Source organism: Aulostomus chinensis, chromosome 17, assembly GCF_037954235.1.
Source record: "Aulostomus chinensis isolate RoL2024-O1b breed Wild chromosome 17, RoL_Achi_v1.0, whole genome shotgun sequence".
Taxonomy (NCBI): domain Eukaryota; kingdom Metazoa; phylum Chordata; class Actinopteri; order Syngnathiformes; family Aulostomidae; genus Aulostomus; species Aulostomus chinensis.
Window position 1 is genome coordinate 18,098,326 of NC_141336.1, and position 27,032 is coordinate 18,125,357.

Genomic DNA, 27,032 nt, shown 5'->3' on the forward strand with positions numbered 1-27,032 from the left:
CCCTCACAAAAAAATGTTGATTATTGTGATGCAGGAGCTGCGAGCCAAAGACAGCATCAACTCACAAGAGCAGGAAGCTTTTGGTCCAGCAGGAAGCTCAAATGTGACACAGCTGAAAGAAATATTCATCCCTGTCTTCTCGGCGGCTGAGTGATGCATGACCCCGGAGTTCAGACGTGAGGGCGGAGACTCTGCAGATGATCCCTAACTATTAGGGTGTTAAATAGCATGTTGTATGTCGAATGAAGGGCAGCATCATATACATTACATGATGAAAGGGGAACATTTTCGACAAGGACAAGATAAGACGTGTGTAATGTCTAGGAAGGAGGACTTGTGTATGAGAAATGTGCCCAGCAGGGCGAAGCTCAAATAACAAAAACCTTTCCAGAGAAAAAATGCAGCTCTGATGGCAGAGAATCAGATATCTATATATTTTTGGAGCACAGAGAGAAAGGTGATAGTGGCATTAGTCTCATGTTTTTGATCAGGAAAGTGACTTCGGTCGAAATGTTTTTGGAACTCCTCTGGAACATCGTGAAGTCAAATTAAAACTACTTCCTATCTGCTGTCATTTTACTGTTAATATCTGATTTGAAGAGGCCAGTCCAGGAGAAATAAAGCTCAAAACTCTTGAAGAAAGTGATGATGATTTACATTTAAAATGATCATCTTCTTTGCTGTATTTTTAAAAGAGTTAGAGGGTGCGGTTTAAACTGGAGTGTTATAAACATAAAACAGATTGGAGTCAGGAAAAAAATAACCCAAATAAAACAGAGCCAGATTACTGTTTTTTCTGAAACGACTTCATCCATCTTCTTTGGAGAGATGATAAAGTATGTCCTGGTGTATAATTGATGCAGTCAAGGAAGCCATCAATAACAAACTAAGTGTTAGTTTGCTGAATTTATACCCAGACGATTGGCGAATTAAAAGGAAAAAACTGACAAGACAAAAGTAAGAAGGTGTTGGGCAGCTTCAGCGCGCGGTGATATCGATCCTACGAGTCTCTGGAACTCTACTGGAGGGATGAACATTGTTCCAAAAGGATAACTTGATGATGATTGAGAGCGCCGTCTTACACGTGCATCCAAACTCTTCAGGTTAGATCTGCTGACTGTGAAGGTTGTAGCATGACAGTAAGTTATTCCTATAATTTAAGAACCTGCGTCTGTTATGCTTCCACAATCATTAATTCAGATTATTTCTTTTAATTTGTCATTGTAGTTTTCCTCGAACACAATATCCTAAAACGCCTGGGAATTGTAGTTTAAAAAAAAACCCAATCCAACCAAGACAAACACGCTTCTCTGGGAGAGAAGCTATTTTCAGTCATGGATTAACGCTATTGAACATGCACTGTAGAGCAGCAGGATGGTGATTATGGGACTGAGTCAAAATAAACTGTTGTGTTTTTTTTCCCCCCTTCGTTAGTTTTCTTTCTCTCTTTTTTTTTAATCTCAAGCTGACATTGAAAAAAGATCTCCGTCAGGCCTTTGTTACACAGGCTAGTGAGTTAATTCATTGTGGGTTTTGACCTTCTCATTTGGTTTGCTGACAATGTGATAAATATAGACAATCGGAGTGCTTCATCCTAAATTTAGAGAGAAAAAGATGTGGGGGAGACTGGGGGTGACTGTAACGAAGGCTTAGTGACGGCCCCATTTTAATGATGTGTTTTTGTGGGCCAAAAATACAGAAGTTAGCATCGCTATGAGTTCCCGGGATTTTGGATTAAAAATTAGTTCTGTGGCAAAAAAAAAAGTTAATGGTACTTGTAAGTTGTTGTGTTTTTTTCCAGTAAGACAATCTTCCTGAATGAACAACACGTGTATGATTTTTTTTTGAGGCATGAAGACAGAGCTAACATGCTATGCACAAACCACAGACTTCTCACACTTCTCTCTGCAGTTTGATGACATTTAATGTTTGCGTCAACCTCTGTATTTTTTCTGTAGCCACTTATTAGTGTCCCCCCATCCCGCCCCACATTTCCGGGACATATAATGCATTTCAGAATTCACAAGTCTAGTTGGCATTTACTGGCATATTTTATGCTGCATTTCAGACATTGATCTGTAAACCCACTGGCTTTATGATGAGCAAACTGGCTTTTCAACAACGCTAACCTACTTCCAGCTTTTAAGACTCATTCCTGGACCACTATATTTCGGTTGACACAGGAGTCATGTGATTATTTCCATGTATAACCACTCCCTCGTTGATGTTGTATGTGAATGTGCATGGCTGTGTGAAGACAGGGGCAGATTTTGGCAGCCAAAACACGAGTTTTCCAGTGAGAAAGTACATTTTTTTGGACCAACTCTAGATTTCGGTGAGTACAGATATTGTTCCAGTTTGAATTATGTCACTTAGACTTAAGGTTCTGTGGTAAAACATGATGGTCACTCAGTTGTTGTTCTGCCTTTCCATCCACCTCAGAAAGTCCCATCCAGCCACATCAGTGCTTCAGGCTCAAGGATTTTTCTTGGGAGGGGCTCGGGTGGCAGACACAACAAGAGGAAGTGGTATGGGGATATGGGATAATGAAATCTACCTCACACTCCCGTGGGGCATCACCTCACCTATCACAAATAGCCTGAGTAACAGGACCCCTCAACCCCTGCCCCCCGCCCCAACCCCACCCCAACCACACACACATACACACTTCAAAAACAAGATCCACTGACGCACCGAGCCCAAAAACACTGCAGCTCCCCTCCACCATAACCCTGCAGCTATGTCCAGTTTGTACTTTATTTGTTTGCCGAGGCTGGAGTGACAGCAGCCTGAATCTGAGCTGCCATCTCCCTCCCTTTGCCCTTCATCTTCCAACTGCAGAGCAGGATAAAATACCCTTCTTGGTTCCGCACTGGAAAAAAAAGAAAAAAGAAAAACATTCAGGAAATGAAAGTTGTAACACGATCCTCTGTGTGCCAAACGTCTCCCTGAGCAGGGACAAAAGGCCCAGAGAAAAGCTGCTGGGCCTATTTTAGCCTGTAGATGATAGAAGAGCAGGGAGGGTGGTGAGGACAGAAGCACAGAGGAGCGATGGATACAGCAGAGAAGGAGAAAGACAGAAGGCATGAGTGAAGAATTTAGAAGTTGTCAAGATGCAGTGGGGATGAAGTGAAATAGTTTCCCCAGACACGGCGAGGGAGAGGAGGAGGAGAGGCCGCTGCTGTGATGAACTCCTATGAGCTGAGAGCCCCGTGCACCAAGCAAAATAAACTTCCCATTCCATCGCTCCAGCCCGGCAGTGTGTTTTCCCGTGGGTGTCTCCTGAGAGAGAACCCTCATGACTCGTCATGCAGTAGTCACGGTCCAGTAGTGTGTTTGCCAGATGGGGGGGAGGGGGTTAGTAGGGTGTTTAATGTTCAACAACCAAGACAACAATAACAGATTCCTACTTGTTTCTACTCCCCAGACATATTTATTAATGATGCATTAAAGAGAGGAAGGAGTCCATTCAGGCAGCTCACCGTGCTGGTTGGTGAAAGCCCTGCCACGGCTAATAATCGGGGCATCTGGGTGGAGGGGGGGGTGTCCTATCACTGCTGACTGGTGCATTTGCAGCATGGTGACAGCGGCCGGTGGTAATTACCAGGCTCTCTCAGAGTTACCACCACACCAACGTGCCACCGGCTCTGGAATGCAGGCTAAGCTCTGTTAGTGGGCACAGAGCTGCCACTGGACAGTCGGTGCTACTTCAGCAGCACACACTCTTCCTGTCTATCTGTCCTTCTATCCATCCGTCTAATCCAACTATCTCTCTTGGGGAGCTCAACCTCCTAGTGACTGGAAGATTAATGGTTCGATCTGCGGCACCCCAGTGTCACCTTGTGAGGATGACACCGAATCCCTCGTAAGCAGGTTGGCACCTTGCATGGCAGCCTCAACGATGACTGTATAAATGTGCGTGCATGTGTGTGTGTATGCGTGTGACCATTAATCTCTATATGTGTCCTCTGATGGTACCGCCAGCATGTCTGACTGCCTTGATTAAAGCTGCATTTAGAGCAGTTTAAAGCCCTCTCTGGAGAAAGGGGTAGGACTTATTGGTGGCCCTCTTTTATCTCGAAATGTACCAGAGTAGATTCATGGTGCAGACAAGATATCCCCAGGGAAATCAAAAAAAATAAATAAATAAAATTATGACCATAGACAATTAAACATACCAATTATTACTTAAATCAACACAGCAGTGCACACGGTTTAGGCTTCCCCACCAGATCCTCCGAAGATGAGAATAATTATTGGCGAATCTGCATGGAGTTTTCAGTTTTCTCTCACTACGATTTTTTTTATTATAACAAACTAGGTTGGTTCCTTCCTTCCTTTCTGTTAGAAGCATGATGTGAATCTTGATTATCACTTGCTGCTTGGATATAATAATTCACCAAAAAAAATCCTCTCATTTCTGATCTGTTTGAGGGTTTTATCGAACTTCTGAATATTTTAGAGGTCCAGCTGAAGTTCATTTTTCCTTGTCTGTCTAATCTGCAAAAATAAAAAATAAAAATCATCATCTACTCCAAGGAGGAGGATCTAAAGCTTAAGCGGGATAAAGATGACTTGTTATTATGGCTTTTATCTAAAAAAAAAAATCTTTCCTGTATTTGACATGGTTGACATTGTTGGAAGCTGCTTGAAAACTGTTGTTCTTTCTTTCTTTCTTTTTTTTAATTTCTACAATAAATAACTGATGATGGGCAGGACAAAAACACAGTATATCAATAAAAGTCTCAATGCGGTGAATTCTTCACATGCTATTTTTTTGTGCATTATTGAGAGACATAATGTGAAGGACAAAAAGATGAGGGTGGGTTGAGGACAAGGTAATTCTCAAGCAGCTATGTGGATGGAGTACAGAACTGCGGAGTAAATACAGAGAGAATACTCAGGTATATATGAGTTTTTGGACGAGAAGCAATCACTGATCTGGAGTGAGCTACAGTATAAGGTTGAGGACGCTCAGCTGATGGGACAGTTTGGACCGCCTGAAGCTTGAGGACACTGGAACTGAGGGGCCGAGGGCCTGCTGCTTCACCCTCTCTGTCTCAGAGTTTGGCAGGTTTATAACGGTGACCCAGGAGCATGACTGAGAAAGGCTCAAGGTACTGAACTTAAACTTGGCGACAGCTGCAGAAACTAGAAACCAGAGAGTTATAAATATAGACCCTTAAAATCCCAACTGGTGCCCTTGCCCTGCCTCAACACTTCCTTACACATGTACATTCACACCTTCAAATCAGTAATGGTGTGCACTCATTTACACTCTAAACTCACTTGCTTTGGACCTGTAGTTTACTTATGTACATAAAAACACAGTTCATTCTTGCACTGAGGACTCCCAGTAAATGGAATTTGACTGGAACGTCAAAATATGTTAAGTTCAAATCATCGTAGGACATATAATTTTGTCCTCTTCTTGAAAGATTCTCAATCATTTCATTAAAAAACAGCCATTAAAGGTATGTTCTCACCATATGAAGGTTCGTTTCTGTGACTTTTCAGCAATCCTGCGGAGATACATGCAAAACCTGCAGCGGTTTTCTCTCTTCAATGGGGCTTGTGCACCACCTTGTGCCCGAGAGTCAGTACTGCAACCTGAAATACACAAAAGAATGAGGGCACTTTTTTAAAACACATACTTGATATTTACGTGAACTGGATTTTTTTTTAAAACTACTTTTCAGTTATAACAGCTGATAGAAAGCCTGAAAATCATAACCGCACTGTACACAATATTTTCAATGTTTACAGTATTTACATCTAAAATGAGGAAAATTCAATTTCAGCTATTTAACTACATGGGAAAAAAATCATTTTGATGCAGTGAATGATTTTTCAGCTTGTTGTGTGAGTTAGTTATTATCTAGTTCAGGCGGCAACTTGATTTTGATGAAAGCAAACATTAAGCTTTCCTGTGCGGCAACAGTATCAGACATCGTGTATGGCATCATTTGTCTCCATCTAGTGGCCAAAAACCGTACTTCATTAATTGAGTCTTGAAGTTCGCGAGATTGCAGGGCCGCCTTATAACTCCAGCAAAGTAGGAGAAGCCTCCTCCGTGTTCGACAATGTAATTAGTTATGATTAATAAGTGGCAAATAAGTGAATTATCTGTGTATCATGGAGGTTCACTTAGTGGCAGGTTGGAAAGGTGAGGGTTCTCCCCACATTTCCCCGATCCTCTCTGCAAGGAAGCTGGACACTCTCCTCCATGATTCCAACAGCTTTTTCACTCCACAGCAACAATTTATTGTCTACCAACTGCTCTGTGATGCAAACAGGAAGTGTCTGTGTAGGTTCTCATTCATCCAGGTCATCGTAGATCGAAGCGAAGTAAAATCTGGTCGACTGGACGTAAGTTTATCTTGAAAAGATAAATTTACGTCCAGTCGACCAGATTTTACTTCGCTTCCATAAACAGGAAGTGGTATAACAATAATGGTACTATCTGCTCAGGCTGGGACACCAACTTGAAGTAGACCAAGAGATCCCTGACCCGAGGGGGCCCAAATGCTCCAGGTTAGCGGTCTGGTAATTGTGTAATTTTCAGCAGTCATTTGCACTTGTTATATTAGGAAAGGCACATGATTGACAGCTCTGCTTTATGTAAGTGTGACAGGAAGTGATGCCAGGGTGATCACAGTACCCTGATCAAGTTTAGTTAAAATACATCATTCACTTTGTCCTGCCCTTAAAGACTCAGCATCACTCCACCAAATCAATATAGAATTTGGTGCAACTGACCTCCACGGAGCATCATCCAGACCGTCAATATCACTCCTCACGCAGAGAGTGATTGTCTCTGTCATATTTTCATCTTTTACCTGCCAAAACAAATCGAATTTACTGCTCAGGAGAGCGCCAGTGGAGGTGAGCGTAGCAGACAATCGACTCCACCGCACCCACGCTGGCTGCATAATTGCTTCACATTATCTGCATTTTCTCTACAAACAAACATTTATAAGCATTTGCATTATGCATTTATAAGACGACAGCCAGGCTCGATATGATGGGATGATTGATTAATGGAGGGACTGATTTTGTTACCCGTTCACCCAAATATTGATAATGTAGAGCAGAGTGATCAGAGCTCTTCCTGTAGTGTGTGAACAAAAGGGGGGCTTAAGAAAGCATCATATGAAGTGGTTGATGGACCCAAACTTAAGATTCAGATAATGAATCTTAAAAAGTAATACAGCGAATAAAGTGTGCAATTCGCCACTGGATTTTAGGATAAAAATTATGCTCATAAATGGGTTAAAGAAGTTAAGATGAAAGTCTGCAATAGCATTGTAGAGGAGATATGGAACGAATTACAACACAATATCCAGCAATCAAAAGAAATAATAATAATTAGCACAAAGCATTGAAAGCGAAGCTACCAAAAGTGTAGACATTTGTGGCTTTCAACAGGATTCTATCATCCAAGTCGTAAAGTGCCACTGAAGAAACTCATGTCCCCCTCATCTTCTTTGAAAGATTTTTACTTAAAGTCAATAACAACAGCAAAAATCTGTCAAAAGTTATGAGTGTTGTGTGACTGAAGTTTTACTCTCCACACACACACAAGTTTGCTCTCATTTGAAGGGGTTCGCAAAGGCGAACACGTGCTCTACCTTCTTTTGAGTCGTCTCACAGGTTGTTGTAAGAGGGCATCACCAATAGGAGTCGCCACTAACACGTCGTTTCCATTGGTAACGGAACGTGATGGAGATGAAGCAGCTATACGACTTGATACATCTTCATACAGCAAAGATGCACTGATTTCAAGGCTACATAAATGTCAAAGCCTTGAAATAGCCATAGCCAAAGTAAAGAAAAACACTGAAGGAGGGACGAGTTCCCACTCTCGCAGGGTCTATTTATACATTTACTATTCTATGAACCCATGGCCGTTTGCACAATAAGCAGTCAGAGAATTGCTTGCTGTTGATTTCTTCCGTCCCCTGAACAAAATATTTTGATGACAACATTTTTCTGAAGATCACGGGGGTTCTAGTTTAACCTTGTAAACAACAAGCAGGATAGATGGAGAGTACCGTGCTTGAAAAACCAACAAGGCGAGGAAGAAAAACCCCTCTGAAAAGGAGAAGTTTCCCCTGCTGAGTGACCTTGACCACTTCTGGAGGTAGGGGTGTGTGTGTGTGTGTGTGTGTGTGTGTGTGTGTGTGTGCAAATCATGAGGAAGATACTTTCGTATAACCATTATGCAACAATGTTAACATGACAAAAAAGAGACTAACCATGGATGATCCTCTTCAATATATCTTACTGAGTTTGATCTGAGAGGGGAAGAGTATAATATCAATGAGGGGACAACTTTACCATCAGAGCCATTTTCTGATCATTTCCCCCCAAAAAAGATAAATGCTATTGAACGAAAGTGAGCTGGCCGATCTAAATCCTGAACGTCTGTTTTAAACAAAAACAAAAAAACAATACAGATAGCATAAATCAGTAAATTCATACGTTTTCAACTTATTTGGCCCTTCAAAAAGGGGTGTGTCCCTTACGTCCAAAAGATGTTCCACCACTGTTGATCAGAACGGGAGCTGATGAATACCCGTGCGAGCTGGTGATGAAGGCTGAGTGTACCTTTTCACTTTGAAGACAAAAATTACATGTTGGTGGGGTTTTTTTGTGATAAGGCTATTAGGGGTCCTTCAAGGAAAAAATTATTTGATGTGCTTTTTGTTGTTGGCGATCTTAACTTTTCACAGAACACTTTGAAGTCAATATAGTATCAAAATAATAATCTTAGCGGGGGAAAGAACGAATTAAACTACTTTTGGCAACATTGGAAATGTCCTTCAATTTAACAACATAATGATGTTTGATCGTGACCAAATTGTTATGCCCTGTTACTTGTTTTTTGGGTGGGGGTGTCTTACTTGTGATTTGGTTGGTAAATTAAGGTGAAATAAAACATCCCCCGTGCTGGCGTCCACTCATTCCAAGACTCTCCCTTTGAAATATATTCGTCAATCTCCCTCTGCATCTGTCTCTTACTCACCTTTTAACCTCCACTCTCCAATCTCACCATGTAAAACTTTCAAATCTGTATATTTTCAAGGGAGGACAACGTTTGTTCTCGAAGGCTTTTTAACGATACGGTATACCACATCATTCAGTATTCGTCTCCTCCGTTAACTAGTCTGGAAACTGAACAGATTAAGCTGCTGGCTCCCAGGCTTAGTACCTGACAGTGAACCTGGAATCACTGGACCAATACTCGTCCTCCTCTTCCTCGCCTGAATCGACTGTACTGTGGTTTAGCAGTACTCTCCCTTATTGTGTTCTGTGTATTGAGAGGCACTCTGGAAGGGCTGTCAGCATCCATACTCTCTCCACCTGGATGGTACTTGATATTCCGCCAGCTCAGGTAACCCTCAGACAACGCGTAACTGTTGATAACTAATAAACAGGTATAAGGATTCAGAGCAAAATTCTGAGATCCTCAACCAAGCCAGGTGTGTTCGGCAGGGCAAACAATAACCTGGTACACTCCTACCAACACGAGAGTTGTCAGTCACAAATATAAGAAAACCAGCATCCATGGTCTTTTGTTCTCTTTTTTTAGAAAAATCTGCCTGTCAGAAAAGATCGTCCTGTTCACCTCACTGCGATAAAGACACAAGTGCAACATCCCACTCTGCAAACGGACTAGAGGAGACACATAAGGTGAGTTTAACAGCCTTGTACAATGAGGTCACACAGGAAGTACTTTATTTCCCTGCATAATGCCTTGGCTCAGCTCTGAGTCCTTCGATAAAATGAAGAGCTGTGGCATTTCTATGCATCCAATGTCAATATGCTTTTATCACCTTTAAACTCAACTTCTCTACCTCAGGTGACTGCATTCTCCCTGTCATGGTGGGTGCAGCGGCAGCAACAGAAAATAATATTATTGCATTTTACTGCCAACTATGCTTTCTATGTGAATATGACACATAAACAAACAGATAAAGCCAGTCTCTTTGTTAACTTCTTGATATTACTGCAGACTTCCTGGTGGTCGTGAGCACTCGTCCTCCGGCATTATAATTTCCACTCTTCAACGTTCTGGTGTTCTGTCAACACCTGAGCTCATGTTCCGAAATTACGTCCTGTTTAGTTCGGGTCAGTGTACTGGACAAGCACAGTTGGAGTTTCTACTACCAGGTGGGGACAAATACTACACTGACACAGGCCAAACTCTATGGATGCAAACTTTGATCACTCCTCGTTGTTGATATTCAGTGTAGATCAACCAACTGATGGGAAGGCAGTGTGTGCTGTCACTGATCAATGGGCCAAGCAATACATATTGAATTCTCCATCAAAGTCCAATTCTACCACTTATCCTGTTAAGGGTGGTGGTGGGGGGGCTGGAGCCTATCCCAGCAGCCTTCAGGCGTGAGGCGGGGTTCACCCTGGACAGGTCGCCAGTCCATCGCAGGGCCAACACATAGAGACAGACAACCATTCACACTCACAACCACACCTACGGTTAATTTAGAGTATCAATCAGCCCTGTCCCCTCTTGATGTCTTTGGAGGAAGAGAGAACCCACACGGGCACAGGGAGAACATGCAGACTCCACACAGAAAGATCCTGTGCCTGAGCTGGAGCTCAAACCCGGACTTTCCTGCTGTGAGGGGACAGTGCTGACCACTGCACCACCGTGCTGCCCTCCATCACGGTCATGATATTAACATCTGAAGAGTAAAGTACATTGGGCCTCAGCTCCTCATAAAAATCTGACTCATCCTGAAAAACAATAGGACTCACGTCCGATTACACACGGCTGTACTGTAAGTGTGTAGATGAATTAGAAGTCATGAAAGGAAATGTTCTACTTAAGTGGCTTAACAGTTTCCCTTTTCTTAAGATTGTTTTGACTACTTTTTGATAAATAGATTGAAATCTGATTTGTCAGATTATCACCGTACCACTTAAAATAACAGTTGAACATCTGATTGTGCTGTACTGTTGTAAAGGTGATTAAAATGCAAATGTGCCACATGCTAAGATGTAACTACTGCCTGCAGCCATTTTTACACTTGGACACCGCAGCAGGTTTTATTGCGTGTTAAAGCCTTCATTGTAAGAACCAGGAAATAAATGAAACAATTTTTGATACGGTAAGTATGTGCACAACATCACCAATTTAAGGGTTGATAGACAGAGAGATATAGATAATAGAACGGAATGAACTACAACAGTGTATAGGAGAAAACAGAGAATGTATCCCATCAGTGTAGTTGTATTCATTTGAACTATTTGTGTTTTTAACATCGGTAGATTGCATGTTTGTTGTCTTTTATCTTGTTTTTAATTGTCCTTGAGGAGTGTCTGTTATGAATTCATGTTCTTGTAAAGGAAAACTACGGAAAAGAGTTTTCAAGGTATTTCGAGGCATAGACATCAAACATCGTTTATGAAATGTCTTCTTCCTCTTTTACGGCGAGCTGCTTCACATCTCAATATCCTCCATGATTAATAGAGTGAATCTAACGTGCCGCTCAGGTGAGGGCCTCCGTCTGCTGTACATCACAAACACGGTACAATAAACATCAATGGAACTCCTTCACGAAATGTTCTTATGCACAAATTTGTTCTTATACTGTTAAGGACATTTTTTTTTTTTTCCCCCCTAAATTTAACCCTTACAGTCAGGAAGCAAAGCCCTAGGGCTGTATTTTAGTCCTGACTCTGTTCAGGACACGTTCTTGCACGGTTCACGAGCGATGTTTAATGTTTATACCTCAATATACCTTGAAAACTCTGTTCTATAGTTGTTTCTCTTTTAAAAGAACATGAATTCATGTTTGAAGCATGTTTAGACATGCTAAACATGCTAACATGCTCAGTAGCTGCACTTGGATTTATTGACTTTATCTCTAATAAGATGTCAAATGCAAAGTACATTTACTCAAGCACTTTTTAATTTGAGGCACTTGTAGTCAAATAATTTAATTAAATTAATTTGAGGTTTTTTTTGTTGTTGTCTTGGCACTCTGTCTACCATACATTCCAGGGGGGAAATACCATAACTTTACTTCATTACATGGATTTGTAGTTATTTTATGAATTCATGTCTGTATAACACATGCTGACTATATTATAAAAAAAAATGTTTTGTCGTAAATTAAACTAAAGCACCCAAGAGTTTGAGTACAGCTGAAATCTCCAATGGCAGACAAGTCCACTCTTGGTAGTCGTTTCGATAACTTTTCCAGCAATATTGTGGTTCCAGCCTCAAAAAATACAAATGTTTGCTGCTTTTCCCTCAATAAGTGCAATTAGAAGAATTTAGTCTCAACAATTCTAAATGTTTGTACTCATGATTGGAAAAAGTCCGCTGAGGTGTCACTTATGTCAATAACTGACTGCATTTCTCAAAACAGGAGAAAAAAAAGAATCTATATGACAATAATCAGTTCAAATAGTCTATAATTGTAGATCAAATTAGCTGAACTCCAAGTACCTGAAACTAAAAAATCCTTCTTCTTTAGCAATACCCGAGTATGTTATCCCAAACAGCAGTCAGAGGAAAATGTGATCACGGGAACTCAGCTCAGTCTTCATTAGACCAATTAGTTGTGTGTTAAAACCGAATCAGCACCACATTTAAAACACAATCCAATCCAATTCTAAACCCACTGCCAACAAATTGGCATTTACATACATTGAAAAGTCTGCGGGTGCTGTCGTCTGACAGCCGCTGTTACGCACTGCTGGTGGAGTCAAGACAACCACTCAGCATCAACTTTAACCTGAGCTGCTTACACTCCTCACGTGTATCTCAGTCAGTATATCCATGACAACGGACTGCTTTGTGATAGAAACTCGCCAATGAAACGTTATTCCTCGTCTTTGACATTTCTCTCATTGGGACTAGGACAGCAACTATTAATTACTTTCATCAATCGATTGATCTAATTATAATCACAATGATTGATGAATCATTCGTCTATAAAATGTCAAGAAATTGAAAACAAACACCTCATCACAATTTTCCAAAGCCCAAAGTATCAAGTTCAAATGGCTACTTTTGTCCCTCCAACAATCCAAAACCCATAGACTCCTCATTATCTGTCATACAAAACCAACAAAAACAACAACAAAAAAAAGACTCTGGGAGCAGGAAACGTTCGATATTCAAGCTTGAAAAAATACAGAAATTAAAAATGAATAATAGTTCGTGATTAATTCTCTTTTCACTGACTGAGGTTGAAGCATTATTTTAAATTCCAGACACAGAACTCCTTTACTTCATCCCACAAACGGTGTGTGTGTTTGTAACGAACGAAAACAGCAACACATGAAACAATTAACACGCCACGACTGTCCTGTCAATCAACCATCAGTGCTGAGACGCGGAACAAGCGCGCCCCCTACTGGACCTCTGGTTAGTGCTGCAGCCCTGCAGCATCTCGCATGGCAACTATTCGTTTCCTATCTGCAGAGTATCGTTGTTATCATGCCACCCTGTGACTAGATCTTTAAAACTCGCTTTTTGGTTGTTACTAAATTTTATGACGTTAAGTAAGAGAATAAAAACAGGTGGGGAAAAATACAAAACAATACCACGAGTGGATGCAGCACCTCAAGCTTTCATTTGTTCCTTTTGAATTCAATTTAAATCACTTTGAGTTTCTTGTATAACTGTTTTCAAACTGATTTATTTTACAACACACTGTCACAATTTATTATTATCACCACGTGCTTTTATTTTTTTAATTTAAATTTTTTTTTGCTACTATAATTGGTTGGTTATGCATAAATTCATGCAATACTGGCGCATCAGTTGCAAAATTTCCCCATTCTGAGGCTTGTATGAGAGCAAGCAGGTACAAGAGAGTCCGGCCAGGTCCAGGACGTACAGGGTTCCTGCACACCCAGGCTGTCGTGTGTACCGTACAACTGCATCGCGCATCAGGGCGTCTGCACCCAACTACTTCTGACAGATAAAATGGAGACGTATATTCAAGGCTGCACTCTAACCTTCAACACAAACACAGCTGAAAAGAGCCTCTACCTACACCAGTTAACAGCATATAGGCGATTAAACAGCTCTGATCGTGTCAAAAAAATTTTTTTTAATATTCAACTGAAATACCCGGAGAGGTTCTGCATTCCTCTCATACAAACCGAAGGTGAAATGTTTACTTTACACAACACTAAGATACGGTTATTAAAATAAATAAATAAATAAATAAGATGAGGTATTTCACTTTAAGTATCTAATAAGTATTAAATTGTGAAATGGCTAAGAACTCGCCAATAGGCTCTATAAGTCAGAAAACACTAGAAAAAAACAACCTTTTAATAGGTTAAACCACAAGCTCGCACGCACGCACGCACACGCACACAAGCTCCAGACAAGGCTCACAAGAGCCTTTCTTTGGAGAGGGTCCCGCGGTCGCTTCCCTTGACAAAACATCGGCAGGGCCCCTTTGTCCAGGCGGGGACCTCAGACCCATCATTAGCACTGATTACCACTGACCAGTTTGACAACCTTATTGACTGCGAGAAACACTTCTCCATCCAGTCCCCCCGGTCGCCCTCACGTTCAATAGAAACGGAAATATTCAGCCATTTTGTCCCCGTGGTCTGAAAGAGATGCAACTACAAGAAGGAGGGAGAAAAAAAAAAAGCCTCCCGACCCCATTTATTTCCACGCACTTGTTTCCTCTCTTTCTCTCCATTTAGCTTCTGTGTTGTTGGAGCTGAAAGGCTTTTGTGCGTTTCAGAAGTTACTGAAGCCTCATTCTTCGTGAATGAGGAGGAAACCAGGTGTCTGTCCCATCAGTTAGAAAAGCTTGAACTTGAACTTCAAGTTCTGCTGCGCTCACTTCGCTCGAATTCTGGGTTTAATTTAGGCGATTTGTAAATGATGTAAAATCTGCAGGAAGGGAAAGAAGTATAGAAATACCATAACGAATATCTATTGTGGCACTCTTACAACACAATGCGTTTTTTTTTAAGATAGATCAAGGCATGAAAACCCCTGCATCACACTGAATAACATATACATAAAATGATATGTCAATTACCAGGCGGACATTGCTCGATATAGAGAATAAGCATGCCCTCAAACGAGGTTTAACACGCGTTTGTTTAGTCCCACTAAGATGAGTTTGACTGCCTGCTCATTTCAACAAACGCAATCGCACCATGCACACATTTCTTCCTATCGACAAGTAAGACGCGTGTTTCTCCATGCGCAGAGTAAAGCCCGCATTCCCAATCTGCTGTGTTGTGATCTCCATGATCTCTCTCGCAGATCATCCGGGTTAGTGAGCCGGCCTCTCGGTGACCTCTCGCTGTCACCCTGCATTACAGGACGCAGGCATGTTGGTCAATTAGGCCTCCTCTATTAAAAAAAAAAAAAAAAAAAACATAAAACGTGTCAATGCAGCACCCCGCCATTATAAACCCGAGCTGCTCCCATGCAAACCACGATGGTCTGATCTGTACTCACACACTATGTCATTTTGCCGTCGTGTTGTCTTTCTTTCCTCCGGCACATTAGTAAAAAAAAAAAAGACTAAATTTGATGCTCTCTTGATCAACAATTATTTTATTAAGTTATTTTTTTCCTTTTACTGAAACACAATTTCACTAAAGCGCGCATGCTCAACAGGTTCACCTGTGTACAAGGTAAGTATTAAAAACACCAAGCGAATGAATATGAAATTCGACAGACAGAGCAGATCGATTTAAATAGGCAAATAAACATTATTTATAAAACTTTGAAAGTAAAGTAAAAATATCACAGTTCGTTTTCAACATGAAATTCCCACGGAGAACAGCAGGTTAGGATACCGTCATCCCTTTTTATTTAGCTTTTTTTCCCCTCCCTTCTTTCTTTTTTTTTTTTTTTTTAGGTCTACTATTCATCTCGGGGCATTGGTTTATTAGTCCGTGAAATGTGTTTCGTCCATATTAAGTTCAGTTATCCACACGTGGGTAAAACGCAAATAATAGAAAGTATAGGCCTCAAGGATGAGGACGGGCAGTGCGCCGCAGATCCCAGATCCTCTCATGTTTTGGCAGCCGTCAGATATCCATTTGTTTATGTGGGCGTGTATGTGTGTGTGCGTGTGTGTGTGAGTGTGTTTTAACTCAACGCAGGCACTATGACTTGTTTTATTAGATTGTCTTTCACTCGTATCCTTCATTTCATTCATCAGCACCCTTGATCTGCCCGTCAGATGTCACATTCACTGTCGCTGGAGGTGATGGAGATGGCGGAGGCGGCTGCTTTGCTGGACAGACTCGCCTCCGGACTGGACGAGTTCCCCAGACGGTCCACGGTGCCGTCCTCATCCGCCAGGGAGCGAACAGAGCCGCCGGACAGGACCTGCTGTTGGAGCCTGCGTGGGTACAGGACAGAGGAGACAGCGTGACACAGAAACTATCACAGTCGAGATGCGTTTATTGTTTACAGGGTTGTAAAAGAGAGGGGAAATCTCATCTGAGAACCGGGGAAAAATGTCAAGTTCAAACCGCCTCCTTCAAGGGTGAACTGGGGGTCAGTTTACTGACCACAGGAGGCCAGTCTACAAATTAAAAAAAAAAAAAACAAGCTCCCTTCCCAATTTATTTTCTAGATAATTACAAAACACTAAATATGATATGGAAGGGGGATAAATAAATAACAGGTGCTGGAATTAATTTCTGATTTTATTCAATTATTAAATCTAAAATTGTCAAGATTTATTGCATCTGTAGGAAAATATGCCATCTGGACATAAACAGCAATATATAGATTCAACCACTCACCCAAAGTACCAACTGATAAAATTATAGGCTGTCTTAGCTTTATAAAAGCTGAACAATACATCTTTGACTGCAGCACACAGCAACAATAGGCCTCTCAATAAACAGGCTGTTCATTGTGAGTGGAAAATAACCACTATTATTACCATTTAAATAACAGCTTAGCTAATATTATCATTAAACTGTAATTATTATTTGGATTATGATAACAAGGGCATGGCTCTGGATGAAATAGAAACTCAAGGAATTGTTTATATTCACAAAGCTGATTTTTTTTTTTTAAAGACATACAAAGAACTGCACTTTTTAAATCACAAAGCTGTCTGGATAATTCCAGCATTTAAATCCAATAATAAAACAATTCCATTAGACATTTAATTATTATTTTATCCAAAATACTAGGGATTTCAGGATCAAGTGATGACTCTTGATACTCAGAGACCTTGTGTCAGAGAGGAATGCTAGAATAAGGCCTGTTTCATCATCACGCAGTTGAAGTGTGTTTTTCTCTCCTAAAAGCCAAACAGAGGACCAGACAGCATGCCTGCATGGATGCAGCAGTCCTACCTGTTCTTCGCAGCCGCTGCTCTGTCTCTTTGTCTGCGATTTTTGAACCAGTTTCCTACTTGTGTGGGAGTAAGTCCTGTAGCCTGTGCAAGCTCCCTTTTTTTACTGGGGTTCGGGTATGGATCCTGCAAATACCATTCTCGTAACAAGTGCCGGGTCCTCTCCTTGAAGCAGTGGGTTTTCTGCTCTCCATCCCAAATGGTTCTGGGGAGGGGGAACTTCTTCCGCACCCTGTATTTGTCCACCGGCCCCAGCGGGCGTCCCCGCAGCTTCTCAGCCTCCTGGTAGTGCGCTTCGAGCCACAGCGCTTGCAGTTTCGTGTGCGACTCTTTGGTGAACTTGTTGTTCTCCAGGATGTGGTACAGTTCGCGGAAATTACCGGTATGGAAGGCGACGACGGCCCGGGCCCGCAGCACTGACTCGTTCTTGTTGAGGACCTCGCAGGCCGCCGGAGCAACGGGCAGCGACCAGAGGAAGCGGCCGAGGCGCCCGACGTCGCCGCTCTCCTCCAGAGTCTCGCAGACCCCGGCGACCTGCTGGGGGCTGAAATTCAAGATGGGCAGCTGAAACATGGAGGCTTCTCCTGTAGTTCCCTCTCCCCCTCCTTTCTCCTCTCTCTCCTCCACGTCGACTCCTTTTTCTTCTTCCTTCCGTGCGCCAAGGCAATCCAAGACACGCAAAAAACAAGGCAATCCCAAAGTTACGGGACCAATCGTCTGAGCAGCCGTGAATAATGCAAACGGCGCGGAGGAGGAACGATGGTGTGCGGGGGCCGGCTACCGCATCCTCGGGCTCGGGCAACTTGGCAGGGAAAGAGCTGAAGGTGCCGGAGAATTAAAGCCAGAGCTGCGATGTATTTTTCAAGGTACACCGGGATTGAAAGTAGGAGAGAATTAAAGCCGGAGCCGCGATGTATTTTTTTAAGGGGGAGAAAAAGACAGTCAAGCCCCCTCCGATGATTTCCTATTGGACTTGGCAGATTGGCTGCTTGGTTGCCATGGCTGCACGTCAATCACTGTCAAGTTCGGCCAATCAGGCGGAAAGCAGATCTCAGCACCTCCCTTTTCAAAAAAAAATAATATAAACATTTTGACCTTTTGCTTGGCGTCTTCAAACGTTTATCCGTCGTGCTTTGCAAACACCCGGCGCTTTTGTACGGCGGCTGGTGCCGAAGAAAGACCCTTCAGCCCACAAGTGCCACACAAGACAAACAAGCTCAGCCGAAGCTCCTTTAGCACGTCTTCAAACGGTTTACCCTAAAAAACAGGCTGACCGGCCTCACCGGGAGATACGCAACGCTACATGTTTTAATTAGCCTAAATTATTAAGCCAAACACATTCATGTAGCCTGATATAAAAGCAGAGCTTTCTGTATACAAATAAATACATTTCTTAATAACGTGATCATCTTTTTATTCCAAACAGGTGATGCATGATGAATAACCTAATAAGGCAGAGGTGGAAAAACTCAACGGCTTTTTTTGCGGTTATCACAATCCTTCCACTCCGATGAAGCGGCCCGCGTTTATCAGAGTTTCTTAATCATGATCAGAACCGTAATTAGGGTGTCAAGAATGAGAATAACTGCTTGATTGTATTTTTTTTTTTAAATAAATAAAAACACACTCGATCATCCGGAGATGGTTCATTCAAGCTGAAAAACGACGAAATGATCCACTTTGAAAAAAAAATAGAAAAAGGAAGAAAATAGGAGCCCGCACATCAGCGCAGTGAGGGGGAGAGAAGTTGCGTTTGTGTATATAGGATTATCATGTCCCTGCCAGGCTTTAGTATCAGACACACTCCGTTTTGTGCACAGGCTGATTTAGTAAATAAGAGGGCGGATAGATAGCGCAGATGGTTTGAAGTGTCGGGTCAGATTATTTCATGGCTGGATACAGTAGTAAAGTTCATTCTGACGGAAAAGCCTGATATTATTCTCTCTCTCTCTCTCTCTCTCTCTCTAACACACACACACGCACGCATATACACATGCGCGCGCACGCACACTGAGCTGAAGCCCCTCGGGCTCTTTTTGCATGAATTATAGACTCTTGATGCGGGGTTATGAAATGCCTTCTGCGCAGGAAGCTGTTCATTCTCTTGCTGGTTTATTGGAGACGCTTCACCGTTACACATTCAATTAAAAATTCCAATCCAGCAGCCATATCTACTAAATTTGCATGTTGTAGATGGGGCGGTAGTGGGGGGGGGGGGTGCTTGTTAGAAATAGGCCTGATCTTACAATCAAATAAAGCCCATTAATGCCGCCGTCAACTGGTTCATCATGCAGGGCCACTCCATATTATTACACCGAGCGGTAAATAAAGGATAAGACCACCATGGATGCAGCAGGGGAAGTAAACAGCGAGGGCGACTGACAAGGTGCTGGTCTGAAATATTCAGCTGCCTGTAAATATTTCATCCCTGCGCACAGCCTGTCCCAACCTAAATTTACAAGGACTTTTTTCCAGGAAGCTCGCATCAATAAAATATTGGCGAGGTTTTGATCTCTTAAACGGAGGGCTGAAAATAACAATCGTAGGCTAGGCAACATGTCTAGTTCATAGGCACCTTTTAATGATTTATAACAGGGGAGAGAAGGCCGGGGCATGCTTTTGTATTCGGGCTGAATTTATGATGCTAATTAACAGGTGGCTAAGCACATTTTATTGATTTTCTTTGCCTATTTCACGTCTCTCTTCAGAAATGATACACCCTGATTTTAAACAGTCAGTTGAGGCCCTGCAGTTGGTTGGAGTCAGGCCTGTGTCACTACCAGCAGATACATAGGCCTCCTGACACCAATATCTCTGTACATTCAGCAGCAACACAGTGGAACTCATTCAAACTATTTTTTCGCTTTTCTTTTTTCTTTGTATTTGTCCATTTGGATTCGATGTCAGCAGCCAGTTGTCTGCTGCACAAAGCAGAATTAAATCCTGTAGTTTTCTGTGTTAAACCTGCACTGGAACTTTCAGATGTCTGTTTTGTTCATGTTTTCTTTTTTTCCTCATTTTATCTCAAGATTTCATTTAAAAGATTACATAGAAATAAATAAGAATGAAAATGTTGGATGGCTATGTCTGGAGCTAAATTAAAAAAAAAAAAAAATCACACCGAGGGAGAAATCTGGCTCATGCAATCAACACCTTTCTAATGCAAAAAAAAAAGTCTAACATACAGACAAATCAACAATATTTACCGCAGGATTATTATGTTGGATTATTTGCAGCTAAATAAAAAGGTGTCAAGTTATTCTGTCCACCCGCTGTAACTAAACACGTGGTTATTACTTCAAAATGTAACACAAAATATTAATTAAAGAGTCCTCAGGGGGAAAAAAAATGAGAATCTGCATCTGTGGCCCTTTAAATGAAATGGTTTTGTCAAATTGTTTTCAAATACAAGACACAAGTAATACACAGGTAAGTCCTAGAATTAGGACAAAACACAAATTAGTTTTTAAATACATGTAAAATTATGGAGCAGCTGTCGCTCTGAACCATACGATTAATTTCCTGCAAAACAACTGTAGCAACCAACAGGCAAAGAAATAAAACAGATACCAGTTTTTTTGTGATGGGAGAAGGCTGCACAGAGACAAACAAAGATTTAATAGGGTGGTGGTGGTGGTGCAAACCCCATCCCTGCAAGCAAGTGCTTAGTTTTCTCCTAATATATGATAAGAAATAAATACATTTACTTTGTTATCATTAGCATGTAGCTGGGTCATAGCTGGCCCTGGGCAGAGGGAGGGAAGGAGTGGGGAATAGTTACATGTGAACAGGCTGGAAATGACCCAGATTCCCTAGGATCACTGGAGCAGACGAGACGCTACAAGAGCCTGTCACCAACAGCCATCCTGCCACTATCCCATACAGACCTACAGTACCTTTCTCTCCTCATCCTCCCTCCCCCACACTGCCGCTGCTGCTCTCCATATTCATACTCGGACCACAGTGATGGATGCAAACGTGTATGCAGGCACAGCAAAGCGGTTGCATGCACCAAACATCACTGGTAGATGCCAATTTGAATCTGAAACACATCATAGATGCTGCCATCATTTGATGTGTCTGTGAGGGGACTGGGCCTGTTTAAAGCGGTTAAAACGCATCAAGGGAAGGCAGGCAGTGATGTAAAACAGTGTTACACAATGCTAATGTATGCTGCTAGTTGCCTAGGGCAGGTAGACGCTTCTGCTTGGCAAAGAAGGAGGCTGCAAACATCACTGTGTGAGCCTGTGTGTGTGTGTCTGTGTGTATTCATAGGCTGCCTGCATGACTTCAGTGTTTTCTGACTTTCCTCTGCACGACAGACTGTTTCAACGTAGCTGTCCCTGCACGGGATTAACTTTCCAATTAAGATATCATGTCAGCGACACACACCCCTAACCCCTGTTTGACCCGGATATATTTAAAAGCCAGTTTCATGCACCGAGAATTAGAGGAGAAGTCGCTTCGCTCATACGTTGTTGCCTCGTGGCTCAACAGTGACAGAAGGGTTAAGCCAAAGCTTTCTGAGAGTTGTGTTTTCAGACCCATTTGCCCTCGGGGCAGCACTAGCTCTTGACGCTACGTTTAATCTGTGGATTTGTGGTAACAGAGAAGACTTCTTATCCGTTGACCCATTGGCCCCCAGTGTATGTAATCCAGTGCCTTTCAGTTGCACAGGCCGGCTGACACGGATAGAGGAGAGCCAATACACGGCGGCAGTCAGCGTGGGGGCGCACACACATGGCTAGTCCAGCCCTGACACACATACTCCTCCCCCAAGCTTTTGTTTCACAGGGCATATACCACACCGCACAGCCTGAACACTGTTGTAACAATCGGCACACGTGATATTTGACCTTATATCCACTAAGCCAATTCATAGGAGGGTGCACAGAATATGCAATTCCAAAATGATGTTTCAAATATGAGAGGGACAGCAGCGATGAATAGCCATACTGCAGTGTACACATTCACAGCGCTGCTCTGAAAAGGGTCATTTTATTAACAGAACACTGCGTCGCATACACAGAGAGGACACACGAGTGCCATCACACCTTGGTCAAAGAGATTTTCCATTTTGCAATGCTGTGCACTGCTTATATGTGAGGCTGGGCTTTATCAAGTATCTGGGGCCTGTAAATGGAACTCCTTTGAATCCTACCATTGAAAAGCTGCATGTAAGTGACATCCTATACCGAAGGTTTCCCATAAGCTCCATGCTTCATCTTTCCCGTGGTTGCAAATGTGAGAGAAGAACATTTGCCTGATGCAAACAAACAATAAAGTCAGATTGAACCTGGAATCCTTGGCAGAAATCCATTAGCAATACCTTGAAATCTACCAACCCCCCACCACCCCACACCCTGTTTTTTTTTTTTTTTGAAAACACATTTACAGAGCATGTTAGAGTGTGTGCAATTATTACATCCATTCCACTCTTGAACGCAGTCAATTTCTGGCCAAATAAAGAGGTTGAGCACATGTTGCACAAAGCTGTCATATACTACCCATGTTTGTGAGAGGCAGAACAATATAGAGCAGAAAAAGTTAATGAACAAATGCATCACCTATAGCACTTGCACAACAAAGTGATTGTGTTTGAGAGGCAACATTTCTCTGTTGGAGCTAAAATGCCAAGCTGGTAATAAAGGAACAGTAAAGATTTTTTGCACAGAACAAACATACAGGAAATCAGAATCCGGTGGTGTTATTTTCTTTGACTTTGTTGCCTCGTAGTCAGTCAAAGTTGAATGTGGCAGGTTTGACAGCATGGACAAAACCAGGTACTGTACAAGAAGATATTTTACAATATCATCCTTTTCAGTGACGCAGCTCCCCACTAATAGTCAAAACAGGTGGATTGAGAGAATGCTCGGTCATGAGACCTTCCTCTGAAGCCACCCACACACTATCTCCCTTTTTCCATTTTATTCACTCACAAATGCTTCACAGTGAATCAGCTATGAAAGAAAAAAAATAGCTGTTTCTTCTTCACATGATCTCTAAATATCCTAATCTTCACCTCCATTATTAAGCCCATGCTGAAAGTTTTAACGGAAGTGTCAAGACAATAGCATCTTCCAGATTGTGTGCAGCGGAAAAGCACACTCTAAAAAATATATATATATAAAATACAATAAATCCTGTCGATGTCAGAGGATGTTGACAACACCCAAAGGTGACAGGAGTCAAAACGCATCATGGTCAGGGGGTCCTCTGGCACCGGGGAGCTACATGATGCGTGAGTTGGGGCATAGGTCACAATGCCGCAGCCATACCGCCTCACCTCCACTTCACATTGTCTAAGAGCCTTTGCCTCCTCCTAGTTACTGCACACATACACAGACACACACACACACACACACACACACACACACAGCAGTCAATAAATGTCTCTTCTAGCAACAGACTATGCTCTTTTGTCCGTTCTATCGCAGCTTTTTCTTCAGTGACCTTTACACATAGTCTCTTTAGGATTGTTGTATGTGAAGGCTGATAGAGAAATGAAGCTTGTTTGGAGAAAAAAAATAAATAAATAAACGAGACAGCAACCACAAATGACTCCTTCTAAAACAAATCCAACATGCTGGATTAAATTCATATGTCTGTTTGTATACTCCTAATAACCACCTTTGCATCTTCAGGCAGTTTAACACAGAAAAAAAACAAAAAAACAAGCCAGAACAAATACAAACAGAAGCCTGAAATGTGTCCATTAGTGCGAGGGAATGATTCATACCCAGCCCCTCATAGCACACTGACTTCATCCTGATCTCTCGATTAATTTATAGTAAAGGCTCTACTCATCTCTGCATCGCACTTGTCACACTATAGGATCAAAAAAGGCTCCTTTAAGTTGATTGGTGTCTGTTAAACAGACTCGTTTCCTTGACCTCGTGTTTTATTAGAGAGAACCACAGATGAGCAGTCATCTGTGAGCTGGCTCCGTTTGAGAAAGCCTCTGTACAGAGCAGCACAAATGCACTCGGTATCTCTTGAAAATGGAAATGTTTTCATTGTTTAATATGCCAGTGAAAGTCCTCTATATAAAGCTGCAGACGCTGAATGAATGCTGACGTTCAAACAGGTGGAAGGTGGACATCTAAAACATATCTGACAGTCAGATTAATCACTCATGATCAGGAGTTGTTTCCACAACAAGGGGTGGAGGGCAGGGATATCCTGGATTTCTGGAGTCTTAATGTCTGTCAGCTGTGCTTTATTGATGGCTTATGTCAAATGCCATCCTGACAAAGCTCATTAGGATGAAGGGTGTTGTCTAGGTAGAGGCAGGAGAAGGCAGAGCTTGTGAGCTGCCTGATCACTGTGCACACATAAAGCTCACCACTGTACCTAGAGGGTGATGCCTCTGACAGGAGTTAGCTGACAGGGCTATCTGTGTGTGAGGGGTGAGGGGTGAGGGAGGACGACGAGGGCGGGCAAAGTATATGTGTATGTGTTCATGTCATTGCTTGAGTTACCCGGTGTCACTAAACAGGTCCCTGTTTGATGCCACGACTCCAAACACAACTGACAGGCTGAGAGTCATCTCGCTTTCGCCACTCACACATACTCAAATATTTATCCATGTGCACCCCTCTCAGTGCGCCGCGTGGCATCAGCAGTCTTGAGCTACAAGGACAAGGCCCTGTGGAGACTTCAGAGACCTTGAGAAGACGAGTCAAATGATTTCCTCGCCAGTCCCTGCTCTTTTATTTGTCATGCAGTAAATGAAACATCCTATGATACCTCTAAAAAAATATATATATATTACTTTCAATGTTTTTTCCATCCTCTGATATGGTTCCTTTACCGAAAAACTACATCTGAAGCCTCTTCGTTCAATCATTATTTTTCAAAGAACCAGCAGCATATCTAACTCTGCTCTAAATAGCTATATCCATATGCTGTGGCCAGTGGCACTGATGATGAGCTCAGACTGTTATGTGACATCTTAATATACTGATTAAAAATGCATGATCGGAGGGTAAGCAGAGGGGTGCTCTGGGTGCTCCTGCCAGGGAAGATTAAATCATTCTACTTAACAGACGTGCTGAGGATCCGGGTCAGTGTAAATGAGCAAGCCAGCAGTGCATTTTTAAGACAAACTAGAATTATAATAAATGCAAAAGTAGAGGATATGATGAATAAGCCTTAATGGAGGCCAGCATTGACTGAAACTAGCTCAAGTGAAGTTTGGTGGTGCACATTTTCCTTTCAGTCAGTCCAAAAAAATAAACTGCCACAAGGCACAATGACACACAGTTTGATTCAATGCTGAAAAAGAGATAAGTGTCTCAAAGAGCTGAACTTACTAGTCACAGAACGGTTAAAGAATGTTATTTTTGAATTGATCAGTATCCAGTGTCCTTACAAGTCATGCCAAATAATTCAGCAAGTCAGTAAAACAGAAGCAGGGAGACAGTGTTAACTCTTTCTGAGCTTGGAACAATGTTTGCCAGACCCATCCCCCCCAAATAAACCCCCAAACTATGCAGCAACTGAACCGTGGTATCAGCAGGATTTATATCCCAAATGAAGACAAAAGAAGCATAATTCAATAGTGTTAGGTAGAGATGTTGAGCTGGAATGTGCTTATAGTAGATATATAAACACAATAAAACCCATCTGAATAAGTACAGTAGCTCTGCAATAACTTGGTCATATGTTTAGGTGTCTACAAGGTAAATGCACTTTTCATATGGATTGAATATTTGAAGCCTGTCAGGGTTATACTCAAAACTACCACTCAGATCTCTTGGCATAGGAGGGAGCAATGTACCAGGGAAGAGCAAGCTAGATTTTGGTAGTAGATCTGAATCACAAGGCTGCATTGATCTAATCTCTGAAATGTCAGTAGTTAAAGATGGTGGCAGGTGTTAAAAACTATTCTCAAGCACTCCAGCAAATTGTTTAGAATTTGGCATTTCAGGCAACTTCAGATGAGCTGAGAACACTACTCCTCTGGTGTCTTCCTTATTGTAGCCACATATTGTTTCAGGACCAGTCTGTGCTGGCACCATTGCTCGTGGACTTGTCATTTGATCACATAACACATTCAAATTTCAATATGTCAGTCAAACAGTTCGTAATCATACGTTAATTTTATCCCCCCCCCATTATAAATAAATAAATAAAATATACCCCCCAGCATGGATCTTGATGGATCCTGTGCTCTTCAGTGTCCTCCTACTTGATTAAAATCTAACAATCTAAAAATATGACAATATAATTCTGTTGCTTACCCATTTTAATGTTTTGAATGAAAATAACTGCAGTAAAAATTCTTATAATTATCCATATTTAACACCAAGTGAAAAGCAAAGTAACATCCAATTTTATTATTATTATTATTATAATTATTATAATATTATTATTATTATAATAATTATTATTATAATAATAATAATAATTATTATTATTATTATCAAATGCTGAAATAAACTGAATTGAGTGAATGGCTGCATTTTTAAATATTAAACCCCTTCTAATTTTTCAATTGTGTCACGATGTGACTCAGTAAACAGTCAGAGTCTATCAAAGATGAGCCCAAGCAGGGGCAAAAGTCCTGATAAATGACTGGTGTATTGACTGAGGCCACAAACACTCACAAATCAGAGGCAACAACATATATCAGCATCTCAAGGGAACACTCTACTTACAGAAGCTGTATCACAGGTT

General features: G+C 41.8%; 1 protein-coding gene and 1 long non-coding RNA gene across 3 annotated transcripts in view; both read right to left on the reverse strand.

Annotated features, from left to right (window-relative positions):
• LOC147246576 (uncharacterized) overlaps nt 1-27,032 on the reverse strand; it is a 49,918-nt gene that overhangs the window by 13,893 nt on the left and 8,993 nt on the right. For both annotated transcript variants that reach the window (XR_015109679.1, XR_015109678.1), the window contains one exon: nt 5,487-5,610. This is a non-coding gene — a long non-coding RNA (uncharacterized LOC147246576). The remainder of the gene's footprint in view (nt 1-5,486; nt 5,611-27,032) is intronic.
• LOC147246578 (homeobox protein SIX6) lies at nt 15,571-18,600 on the reverse strand. The gene is made up of 2 exons (XM_086181916.1): nt 17,353-18,600; nt 15,571-16,379 (listed from the first exon to the last, which is right to left on the reverse strand). The coding sequence occupies exons 1-2, from the start codon at nt 17,922-17,924 to the stop codon at nt 16,214-16,216; spliced, it is 738 nt and encodes a 245-aa protein (XP_086038042.1). The 5' UTR covers nt 17,925-18,600; the 3' UTR covers nt 15,571-16,213.